This window comes from Denticeps clupeoides, chromosome 1 (genome assembly GCF_900700375.1).
Source record: "Denticeps clupeoides chromosome 1, fDenClu1.1, whole genome shotgun sequence".
NCBI lineage: Eukaryota > Metazoa > Chordata > Actinopteri > Clupeiformes > Denticipitidae > Denticeps > Denticeps clupeoides.
In genome coordinates this window covers 36,558,558-36,570,918 of record NC_041707.1, presented here as the reverse complement: position 1 = coordinate 36,570,918, position 12,361 = coordinate 36,558,558, and the positions used below count along the sequence as shown (strand labels likewise).

At 50.5% G+C, this 12,361-nt stretch overlaps 1 protein-coding gene across 4 annotated transcripts in view; it reads left to right on the top strand.

Annotated features, from left to right (window-relative positions):
* Positions 1 to 12,361, top strand: part of LOC114801567 (insulin receptor substrate 1-B) — a 29,393-nt gene that overhangs the window by 2,436 nt on the left and 14,596 nt on the right. For all 4 annotated transcript variants that reach the window (XR_003751600.1, XM_028999629.1, XM_028999613.1 and 1 more), the window contains 2 exons: positions 8,306 to 8,562; positions 8,696 to 11,888. Coding sequence is in view for 3 of the 4 variants with exons in the window: in XM_028999629.1 (XP_028855462.1) it covers positions 8,306 to 8,562; positions 8,696 to 11,888 (3,450 nt within the window). In the remaining variant the exon portion in view is untranslated. The remainder of the gene's footprint in view (positions 1 to 8,305; positions 8,563 to 8,695; positions 11,889 to 12,361) is intronic.

The following is a 12,361-nucleotide window of genomic DNA, read 5'->3' as shown; positions in this document are numbered from 1 at the left end:
AAAAACTTTGGACAGCGAGGAGTGTGGAAACAACAGTTTAGGCGGCTGCCAAACTCAAACTGGCCTGTTGCGCTGGGTTGATGTGTAACATACACACATTCCCTCACACACCAGTTCGTTTGGACAAACAGTGCGAGATCCATTTGGACGGAGAATAAGCTGGTTGCCCGAATACAAAAACACGTTGCATTACATTTCCAAAGGCGGCATGCCGTCATACGTACAATTTCCAACAGTTGCCGGTAGGGGCGACTGGTGTTCTGCCAGTCAAATCCATAAGCGTTTACATTTACAGCATTTACCAGACGCACCTTATCCAGAGCGACTTACAATCAGTAGTTACAGGGACAGTCCCCCCCCCTGGAGACACTCAGGGTTAAGTGTCTTGCTCAGGGACACGATGGTAGTAAGTGGGGTTTGAACCTGTGTCTTCTGGTTCATATGCGAGTGTGTTACCCGCTAGGGTACTACCACCCTACCAAGCAAATGCCTGCTTGTCTAAAGCAAAATCCCAGTGGAAGTGGGAAGACGATCCCTGAATACTCTGAGGCGACTCGGGAACCCGTTTACACCCGAATGGGCAGAAATGCACGTTGCTGTAAATGCAGGCCCTGTACTTCCAGTAAGACCCAGGGCACTATTTTTAAAACGGCGCTGCGCATTAAGTGTTGGCCTTGTATTCTATTGCAATTAAATGCAGACGGTCAGATGTATTTAAACAGATAAATTAATTTGTGGGCGACTAACCGTTCCTGCCACCCAGAAGACAAACTTTGATGACGCCTCTATAAGCAGAATTTAAAAATGGTTGGAGGTCGATGACCCATGCCAGTCGATACATTAAAGTCAATATTTCAATAAAGATTGAGTTTCATTCGCTTTTTATCTGTTTCTTGATGTGAATCGTGAAGACACCTTGGACCGCGCTCAGTGCGGGGCAACGCGTGCAAGGCTAACCTACGGTGTAAAATGCGGCGTCCTTGTCCAGCGGCCTGGCAGTAAGATCTTGACCTGCCTGTATTTACACAGCTGGGGTCTGAGTCTCGGCCGCCGGGTCCAGAGTTCCTTCCTCGCACCTCTGCAGCCAAGAGCAGGTTACGCGTTGCACCTGGGCGGTGAAGGAAACGGCCCACGTAATCAGACGGTTGCCGGTTCGAATCCCGATCCGCCAAGGTGCCACTGAGGTGCCACCGAGCAAAAGCACCGTCCCCACACACTGCTCCCCGGGCGACTGTCATGGCTGCCCACTGCTCACCAAGGGTGATGGTTAAATGCAGAGGACACGTTTCACTGTGTGCACCGTGTGCTGCGCTGCTGTGTATCACAATGACAAGTCACTTCATTTTATAATTTAATTTTGGAGAGCGGGTTTCAGACTGACCAGGGGAGCGAGTTTCGGTGAAATCGACTCCGTAGGCCGCGGTAGACATGACCAGACGACTGCACAGTGTGAGATTTTGTGATTGGGTGAGGTGCACGACACCCCGTTGCCAAGTCGGCCCGGCCGTAATTACGCTGAGGTCAACCGAGGCCCAGACCTCAGAAATGTTTTAAGCTTTTTGGAATACTGCACGCTGACTGGGGACGAAGTGTCTCATTCAGCGGCTGAAAAGCCTCGCACATCAGTTTATTCGCCGACTACCGGACTACAGGAACGTAGTACATCATTATCGTCACGTATTCGAATGCACGTTTTAACTGGTACAACCTTTCAGCCGTATTTCACCGTCCCGCAGTGCCTTCTGAAATATCCGATTAATGAACGGAAGCATTCCGCAGTCTGCTGGCCGAGGACCTAATGTGCTAATGAGATTGTCCATTAGCGCGAGAACAACTCTGCTTATTAAGCGAATTAGCAGATGACCTCTACGTAGTGGGAGGGCCGTACGCGCGGTCCGTCTGTCACGAGGCCGCTGAAGCATTTGCGAACAGCTGAGGCAAACTGCGGAATTTTAAAACAGCTCCACGTAGTGAAGTAGCGGGAAAAGATTTACGGAAAGTCTGAACAGGGACGGGTCCGTCACAGCCTCCCGGCGCGTGTTTAAGTGTTAAGCGCCGCCGCACAGCGGCTCCCGGCGCGCCACGCTTAAAGGTTAAAGCTCCGTAAGCGGCGCTCATCTCCCTAATTATACCGTAATTACCGTCTCGCGTGGGGTGGGGGGATAGAGGGTGCCGAGTTTATTTCAGACTCCCGGGCGGTGGGGATTTGCCGGGATCCTTCCGCCTGGAAGCGTTCTTTTCCCCGGGAACCTGGGATCGGTTTACTTGAAAGTGATGCCGGGTGGCTGAGGTCGGGCGTGGCGCTCGCGGGCGAGCGACGGCCATTTTCTTTTGGCCAGGATTTACACAGGACCGACGCCAATGAAGAGCAGCGCTGGTAATGGGGCCGATTGCGCCATTCCGGCAAGGCCGCGTGCCCGGCTGAGTTACGGCTCCGCAGCCGGCTCCCCGCTCTTGACGCTGCCCGCTGTGTGCGGCACGAGAGGGCAGAAGCCGCACCCGCCTGCCACCGAGCGAGACGTTGCTCGTCCCGCCCGCTCCGGGCGAAGTTTCCGGTCTCGGGTTAAATTGTGCGGGGGGCAGGGGAGACGGCCAATAACACGGCTCATTAAAACAAAGTGTATCCATCTACCGAGATGGCCACAGGGGTCACCGGGTTCAACTTTCGGCGTAACCGGAAGGCAGACATTACCATACGTGGCATATAATGCAACCACCGTACACGGCAGCCGCGTTTTTCCGCTTTATCCCTCGCCATATATATTTAACCAAAAGGCCCGACTCTTGAACTCCTCCTGGAATTCCGCAGGCCTTTCCCGGTGAAAAGCAATATTCCAGAGCAGTGCCGCGTCCCTGGATCACATGGCGGTGGGGGGGGGGGTGGGGGGGGTAGTGTGGCGTCTGTTTTTACGGCGGTGGGCTACTGGGCTGGGCGGCCCTGTTTGCCGGGGCGGGACGGAGGCTGTGAACGGAGACGGGAAATGAGGCACCGAGGCCAGCGGGTTCAACGCCGCCATACATCGGGCTTGGCATCGTGTCAACGCTCAGCGAGCCTCCGTCGCTAAGAAAGGCAACTCTCCGTAATCAAACCAACAAACAAACAAACCAAAAAAAGGAGCGCAGACGTGTGTGTGTAGCTGCCCTCGGCCAACAAAGCAGCGTTTTTCGGGACCGCGCCGAGCGTTTCGGTGGAAGGGAGGGAGAAGTCGGGCCTGTGTGTGTCCTTGATAACAAAAAACACATGCATGAAGCAGACCTTGTCGGAGGCGGGAAAGGGGAGGGGCCGTCACTAGACGGACAGGGACACTTGGCAACCTGGCGGATCTCGGGTTTTATTTACACACGGACGTTTTTCTTAGCATTGAAACACCGTGTGTGTGTGTGTGTGCAGAAAAGAAAAATGTTGCAGCCCAGCACAATGACTCAGCCCCACTTCATCACGCCTGTGTATACAAGAAACGTACACAGTATCAAGAACACACTGCTCAAGGGTGATTTATGACGTAGATTAAGGCCGACACTCTCGGAGGTGGACACCGGAGCCTCACTAAGCCCTAAAAACGCCGCGCTGAAATACTCGCCACACTGGCATTTCATTTGACACCCCTTGACCTCCGTGTCCCATTTTCGACACCCTGAGCACCGCCGTCCCCGCACCCCATATGTGTATATATATATACATACACACACACACCATATATATGTATATACATACACACACACACACACCACATATATGTATATACACACACACACACACACACACACACACACACACACACACACACACACACACATATATATATATATATATATATATATATATATATATATATGGTGTGTGTGTGACCTACTTTGCTACTTTGCTTCACTTTTAATGGGTGAGTTGTTGGGTGGGGCGGTCAGCTGAGCGGTGATCAGCGTGTCGGTGGGACTTAGCAGGTCAGGCTCGTTGATAATTATCCAGCAGATGAGGGCTCGGGCGGTGGCATTTTTACATTTTTACTTTATTTTTTTTCCGCGTGCGTGCGTTTCAGGCCGGTCACGGTCTTTCTGCCAGAGGGGGAGATAAGAGGCCGTTGAAGAAATACCAGAGTGACGGGGACGAGACCTGCTCTTCCTCCTCTCGCCTGAAAATGGCTCTTTGTGTGTCAAGCGGCAGTTAAGTATTAGTGACTAAGAGGATGGACTTTTGTTGTTGGGTGCCGGGTCAGTCATGAAATGTCTTTAGGAGCACATGTTAATCACATGTGGGCATTATGACTGTAGCCGAAATCTGATGGCGCCAAACGCCGCATGACTGGAAGCATCCGAGCATCAGTACAGAAACAAAAGCAGGAGGTCATTCCTGAAATGTTACAGTACTTTTTTCCCTGAGGGCACTTCTAATGGGGACGTGCCACAGAATATATATAATCAGCAAGCAGTATTGTATGGGCAAAGTAACAAGGCCTGTTCTTAAACTGAAAAACATTAAGTTAAAACATTAAATGCTTAGATTAATTAATTTGGACCCAACAGTAAAACATGGTGAAATAAAACAGAAAGTTGTCCATACATGACCTTTTTTTTTTAATTGCCGTGATAACATACGATCAGTAACACAGTAACACACAAGCCATTCACGTAAAGTAGAGATACACAAGGTAAAAATTTACTCCAGTAGAAGTAAAAGTCCTCCCTTTAAAATTCCACTTCAGTAAAAGCGCAAATGTACTTAAGTACAAAAAGTAAAGTAACGTAAAAGAATCGTTCCCATCAGATGAAACGCATTAGATGAAAAGTTTAGTTACAACACCAACTTTGAGGAAGAAATGCTCACTGTATTGTAGTGTCGTCTCAAAACCCTTTTTTGTTGCTCAGTCCATGTTCATGATCAGATATAACTACATTACTGTTAATGTGGCTGATATTATATGTAGGGGTGATAACGTAACGCGCACACCACAATGTTTAAAATTCACTCTTTTTGGAAAATGAACTCTTTTTTGAAAATGATTCTTTTACAAAATAGCAGAATCCCACCAACTTTCAGTGAACAAAAAAAAGTCAGATTTGGGACGGAGCTGCACAGATTGTGCATTATAAGATCAGCAGTTATGTCACCACGTAATAACTCATAAGTGAAATGGAACGACAGATTTTGCATAACGTAGTGGAGTAAAAAGATAGTTGAGATATTTCAGCGGGTTTATTTCGTTACTGTCCATCTCTGACCCCTCGACTTTCCGATCTTTGGAAGAGCTGGCCCTGTGAAAGGATTTCCCACAGTCCCCATTTGATGTGTCACGAGTGACCTTTAGGTGTGACTGTCTGTGAGAGAGACAGAGGATTCCTGTGAGTGTTTGGGTATGAAACACTGGAGCGGCAGTCGTTACATAAGGCACAACAGACACGCCGACAGATTTTCAACAGACGGTGAGCAGCACTCAGCACATCACATTTGTCAGTAAGACTGTAAATAAATGTGTGTGTGTGTGTGTGCTAATAAAAGTCAGTCCCACACACACATTTAGATCCCAGCCAACGCGGGGTTAGCATCATCCTGCAGTGGGCGAAAAATCTGGAAATTTAGCGTTCTCTTTTCTTCATGATCTGGCCACCGTGCTCTATTTGCGGTCGGCCCAGGAGAACTCCGGGTCCTGGGATCAAAGGGAGCGTCTCAGAGGGCCGGTGACAGTGAAGTGGTGTGTTTACAACCTCAGCGGCCTTTTTGGAAAGGGACCGGGTGCTCCAAATAAACCGAGTGATCTGTAATTTACAGGAAGACTGGAAATCGAGCGTTTCAAGGCAAGGCCGGCATTTATGAACGAAGCGCATACTCCACGTCCCCTGTTGCCTAAAAATAAACGGCTATTACAAAACCCCTGTCTTCCTGGGCCCCTTGTTTCATATACTCCTTTCCGTTATAAAGGTCTTGGTTCCTTGGTTCTTCATTTCTCCCTCTGTCTCTCTGTGCCTTCACAATCCCTTCACTTTCTGTCAGAACTAGTATTTCTTTTGAATTCGGTAGCATGGCAGAGCAGCCAGGGTTTATTGATGTGTTCCATTGTGGCAGAAGGCATCAAAAAGAGCCAAGAAGAAAGGACAAGAAAGAAAGAAAGAAAGAAAGAAAGAAAGAAAAAAAGCCATTTGTAGTCGAACACCCGTGTCATTGAAAACGGCACCACTGCGAAACAGTAGTCCCCGCTCACCTCACAAAGAACACTAGAACACATATTTGGCCAGATGTTAGAACTGTTCATTAGCCAGTCAGGGATGGGGTTGAGGACTAATTGCAGCTTTCGCGAATCGAGGCCGTAAAAAAGGACGTGCTGCATAATTCCGAAACCCACAGAATGCGCATGGAGAAGCGGCTTAAGGCATCCTGGAGTCCTGAGGATGCCATCGCGGTGAAGGTAGTCAGAACAGTTTCTGGGACACGGTAGCTTAAATAAGTAAAGAGAAACGTGTCTCTCGCTCCAGTTCCCGTTTGGTCTAATCAAGACTGTCCGACAATCTGAGATGTTTGATGATCTGCACAGCGGCGCCATCACATGCTTATGCTAAAACGGCCCCCCACCCATACAAGCAGTAGACCACTTCACACCTAATGTCTGCTATTGACTCGTCGCGTAATACCCAGGGTTTCTCCCTCTTCAACACAAAAACAAAGACACTGTCTTCCCTGTCTACAAACTCTTGACATAGTCACGCAACACACACACACACACCAAAGGAGGGAAGAAAAAAAACTACGAAAACCCCACTGGTCCCTTGGCTTCAGAATTCAGAATTCATCCCATTTGGAAAAACAAGAGAGACGGAGCAACGGGAACGTTCAAATAATGGTTTCCCATTGGAAGACCGCAGCTGAAGCGCTCCGGATGCGTTATTCGGGAGAACGAGCTGGACCGCGAGAAGCACATGTGGTAATGATTGTTTTTTCCACCCAAGCATATGTGCAGCAGATTAAAAAAAGCAAAAAAAAAAACAAGCATATACGAACGAGGACGGGTTGTGGACGAGGTCGAGTTTTAATTCAGGTGTACGGTTACAGGTAAGGGCGTGTCACGGCGGGGTTTTGTAGGAGAGGAGTCACAAAGATGCCTTGTCATCACGGCAGTGCGCGTGTCTGCTTTTGAAAGGGAGAGAACATGAACTGTCAGCTTGTCCAGCTCGCTCCACAACGTCAATCTGATTTATTAAAGCAGCTGCTTGGGGGCTCCTCCTGACCCACATGCCAGCCTCGCAACAAGGCAAGGCATTGTCACAACCCCGCTAAGGTGGTTGCAGGACGTGTCTTTGAGACCCCTTCAGCAAGGCACATGCAGCCAGTATCAATGGCCGGTTTAAGGTCTGGACTGTGTTCCCCTTGTTATCTGTAAGTCCATATTGTATTTTAGGGGAACTTATCGAGACAATCTAAGCAGAGCACGCAGATAAAATATGCAAGGCCATTACATTTTTCTGTCCCGTCCCCCTATGAAGCGTTGCATTTTCACTGTGACGTCTGATGAAAGGGGCCTGCGAAAGCCCTCAGCACTTTTCCATGCAGGTGCAGGTGACGGACACACTCAGCCGGGGTCACCCAGTCTCTGTGTTAGAGGTGGGAGGGGAGAACGAAAAAAGTGCAAAGGCTGCTTGTTCGGTTTGTTGTTTTTACCCTGTTGGGTAGATTATCAGTGTATCTTACGTAACACCGAATTCGTCCTCGACAACTTGGAAAATGCTCACTTTAACCCCCACCATGTCTGAAGCATGACGGTCAACATGTTGGTCAGCAAGATAAGGGACACCATTGCTGAGGCTTGGCCGTTTCATGAAGAGAGCTGCAGGGTAGGGTGGTGGGGTTAATGAAAGGTTAGGGAAGGTCTTTTGTTGTTGTTGTGGTGCCCATCTGGACCCTTGTTTATTAAGGCCTGTTTATTGGGGAATTGTGCAAGTTCATTATGTTGTCTTATGTCACCGAAATTAAGCCTGTGGGTAAGTAGGTGGCAACACGCCATGGTGTTTCTCGTCGAGGGGCAGTGGTGGCCTAGCGGTTAAGGAAGCGGCCCTGTAATCAGAAGGTTGCCGGTTTGAATCTCGATCCGCCAAGGTGCCACTGAGCAAAACACCGTCTCCACACACTGCTCCCCGGGCGCCTGTCATGGCTGCCCACTGCCCAGGGTGATGGGATAAATGCAGAGGACAATTTTCACTGTGTGCACCGTGTGCTGTGTTGCTGTGTATCATGTGACAATCCCTTCACTTTCACTTCAAAGGACAGCATGGACAGCAAAATTCTAGCATATTTCACATATCACCTCTTCTTCTCTTTTAGGCAAGATCCCCTTTGGTGAATGTGGCAATGGAGATTATGGCGTCCCCTCTCCTGGTCCTGCATTTAAGGAGGTCTGGCAGGTGAAGGTTTGGCCCAAGGGACTGGGCCAGGCAAAAAACCTTGTGGGCATCTACCGCCTCTGTTTGACCGAGAAGACGGTGAACTTTGTCAAACTGAACTCCGATGCTGCTGGTGTGGTCCTGCAGCTCATGAATGTTCGCCGATGTGGTCATTCAGAGAACTTCTTCTTTGTAGAGGTGGGTTGGTGGAGGCGCTTGAGCACATTTTATTTTCACAGACGCCCTGTGCATTGGTGAAAGACTCTGGATAATGTTATTGATTAATCTGTCTTTTTATGACATTTTCATTACTATGGCATTTCTTTTGTAGGTTGGGCGTTCTGCTGTGACTGGCCCAGGTGAGTTCTGGATGCAAGTAGAGGACTCTGTGGTGGCCCAGAACATGCATGAAACCCTTTTGGAGGCCATGAAGGCCCTCAGTGAGGAGTTTAGGCAGCGCAGCAAATCCCAGTCGGGTGCAGGAGCTGGTGGAGGTGGCACTGCTTCCAACCCCATTAGTGTTCCGTCACGCCGTCACCACCCCAATCCTCCTCCCAGTCAGGTTGGACTAACACGGCGGCCACGCACTGAGACCCCTGGAGGGGGTGCGGCAGCTAGCACAGGAAGTACTAACGCCTCACCCACACCCCGTCACAGCTTCCCCAGGTCACGGACTCCCAGTGATGGAGGGAAGCTGGAGGATGGAGGGGGAGGTGGGGGCAATTGCCCTGCCGTAACTCCTTCAGGAGCAGCATCTGTCCAGAGCACCAGCCCTGCTACTAATGGTTCATGCTCTTCAACCCCCATCCTGAGATCCACGTCTGTCCGTGCCCCAACTCCTGTCAAAAATACCCACAGCCTGATGAGGTCTAGCTCCACGCCTGCCGCTGCTTCCCAGACGTCGAGCCCATCGGCTCTTACTGGTCACGGGTTGGCGTTTGGAACAATGATACCGAGCATTTCCAGTGCTGCTAATAGCAGTTCTTCCTCCAATAATCTGTACAGTCATTTACCCTCATTGCATGCGTCCATCTCAGGCTCCCTTAGTGACTATGCGTCCTCAGATGAGTACGGCTCCAGCCCAGGGGAGCACTCGGTTCTCACTTCCAGCCTTCCACAGGGTTCTGTGGGAAGCCTCGGTGGAGAACATTTCCCAAGTGATGAGGCTGCGAACTACATTCTCATGGGCCAGAAGAGAGGGACATCCAAGTCTGTGGCTTCACAGTACGCCCAACCCCAGGGACGGCGGGTGCTGCGACGTTCTTCAAGCCGCGAGTGTGAAGCTGAGCGAAGGATCTTGAGCAAGAGGGCTTCTTTGCCTCCCATGTCCTTGGAGCGCCTGGTCCCGAACCGAAGGCGCGGAGGAAATAATAGAGTAGGGGAGGACGAGGTGGAGGAGGATGACTACGCAGTGATGTCACGAAGCACCAGCCGTGAGTCCTTCACCTCTCATGTCACGACAGGCCCAGGCAGCACTGCATATTTGGATGTGGCTGCTGAGTTCAAAGGTGATAAGGGAGTGTCTGGCGCACCAGGCATCTCCGTTGGAGGTGCTAGTGCAGTAGACAATGGCTACATGTCCATGTTGCCTGGGGTGACAGCTTCTCCTGTGTCACTCTCCCATTCTTTTGCGGTAGCTGTGTCAGATTCCGATGGCACCAAGCCAGTTTCCTCGAACACAGCTGCTGGTGACGACTACATGGCCATGACACCAAATAACAGCGTGTCACCTCCCCAGACTATTTGCCAATCTTCCACCACTGATGGATACATGATGATGTCACCCAACAGTAGCTGCTCTCCAGATCAACGTTGCCTCCCCTCGGCATGGGTGGGCAGCAGCAGCGCTGATAGCCGGACAGGCAGTGATTACATGAACATGTCTCCCATTAGCACCCGCTCTGCTAACAGTACCCCACCTCTGCTAACAGATCACAGCCACCCTCACCATCATCAACAACAAGCCGCGCCCAAGATGGTGTACTCCTACTACTCACTGCCCAGGTCCTACAAGCACAACCCGACCGCTCCCTTTGATGACGGTCCGGGGAGGGGGAAGAAATTGGGTGGTGGCAATAGTGGAGGTAAAACTGTGGTGGGAGCAGGACTCAGGGGTGTAGCAAGCAGCAAACGTCAGGAGCGGCAGGTTGGTTCTCCATCTAGCCGGCAGCTCTCACTTTCGTCCTCCTCGTATTCATCAAGCTCTGCCAGCAGCGAGAGTTTAGGGGAATGTGATGAAAAGGTCTCCCGGGGAAGTATAGGAGGAGCGGCAGATCGAGCTAAAGAGGGGCAACAAGTGCGAGGGCCAGGACTGAAGCAGCAAGGCGGGTCGAGCCAAAGAAGCCGGCCTGTTAGTCTCTTTTTAGACATCTCCAAAGCAAACACTTTGCCTCGTGTTAGGGAGAATCCACTGCCACCCGAACCCAAAAGTCCTGGGGAGTATGTTAGCATAGAGTTTAAGGGTGAGAAAAGCATGAATGGAATTGGAGGAGGGAGGAGACTGAGACAAGGAACCACAACCTTCTCGTCCACCAACCGGCCCCAGAACCGTCCTGTGTCCTGTCTGGCTGGGTTTTTGCCTGCCACTTCTGTAGCACCGATACTCACTTTAGCTACATCGGAGTACGTCAACATGGAACTTTGTCCCTCTCCGTCCCCGTCCCCGGTTTCTCTTAACTCTATGGGTTTCCCGTCCTTCACCCCTCCAACTCCTGCTCCAGCTGTAGCCCCACAAGCTCGAGATGAGTGCCAACCACGGTCTGCCAAGGCAGAGGAAAGGGCAGAGTTGAGGCAGACAAAGGGCAGAAAGATGTTTTCTCAAGCCCCAGACTCCCCGACAGCTTGTGGGGACTATACAGAGATGGCGTTCAGCTTGACCACTCCCACTCTTACCACCAGCTCTGCCTCTCCTAAAGGGACTTCACCTGACAGGCCAGAGTCTTCAGTGTCTGGCCTGAGTTTGGGTCTGCCTATGGACTTTCCTTTGGGCAAAACTAGCCCCAACCCTGATTATGGTGCTAAAGTTATCCGGGCAGATGTACAAGGACGCAGACGCCACTGCTCTGAAACCTTCTTGGCGTCCTGCTCATCCGCAACATCGTTGTCCGGCTCTTCCACATCGGGCGGAGTCGCAGAGTATTCCCAAGCCATGTCTCGTCGCCTTGGCTTTGATGGCCTCCACTGGGCAAATGGAGCTTCTGCCTCGTCCGACCTTCCCTTGCAGTATAGTAGCCCTGGGCCACCATCTCTACCCACTGTCCAGGCTTCATCAGTAGAGCAAGGGCTTAATTACATTGACTTGGACTTGGTCAGCAAAGAAGGCCACCATTCAGCTAGTGATGCAGCTCCGCCTATCCAGTCCGCATCTTCTCGCCTCTTCTCGTCCATGATGGGTGGGGGAATAGTGGGAGGAGCCGTGAGTGGTGGGGTCAACACCATCTCAAGCCTCAACACTTATGCCAGCATCGACTTTTATAAATCGGAGGAGCTGAGGACGCACCAGAGCAGCAGTAAGGATGGTACAGGTGAGTATTCAACCAGAGTCACCATCTTGATGCCGGAACCAAATCTGTCCTTCCACGCATGCTTATATTATAATAGTGTAATGTAAGGATAATAACGGCAGCTATGTTCTCACCGTATAAACGGGACAAATTTAAAGGTTCTCTCTCTCCATGCACAGTTTATCCCTGCTTTGCATAAATAACACAGATGAAATGGAGAATGCCCTTAAAGGTAATGCAGTTTAATGTTACGCTGTGCCCACGCATTCTGGTGTTTGTACCCAGCTGGCGCCTGGGGTTGCCAGGTCTTTTTTTTTTCCAGCTGCAAAATCACATAAAGATCTGATTGCGCTGCGCCTGGCCTTTTGTCTGCTTAGCATTAGCCTGACTTATTTTGGTCCTTTGGAGACATGTCGAGTCTTTAAAGGTCGTCTGGAGCCGTAGCGTATTGAGCACTGTTGTTTACACAGATGATCTTGCCTGTTAAGTGCGTT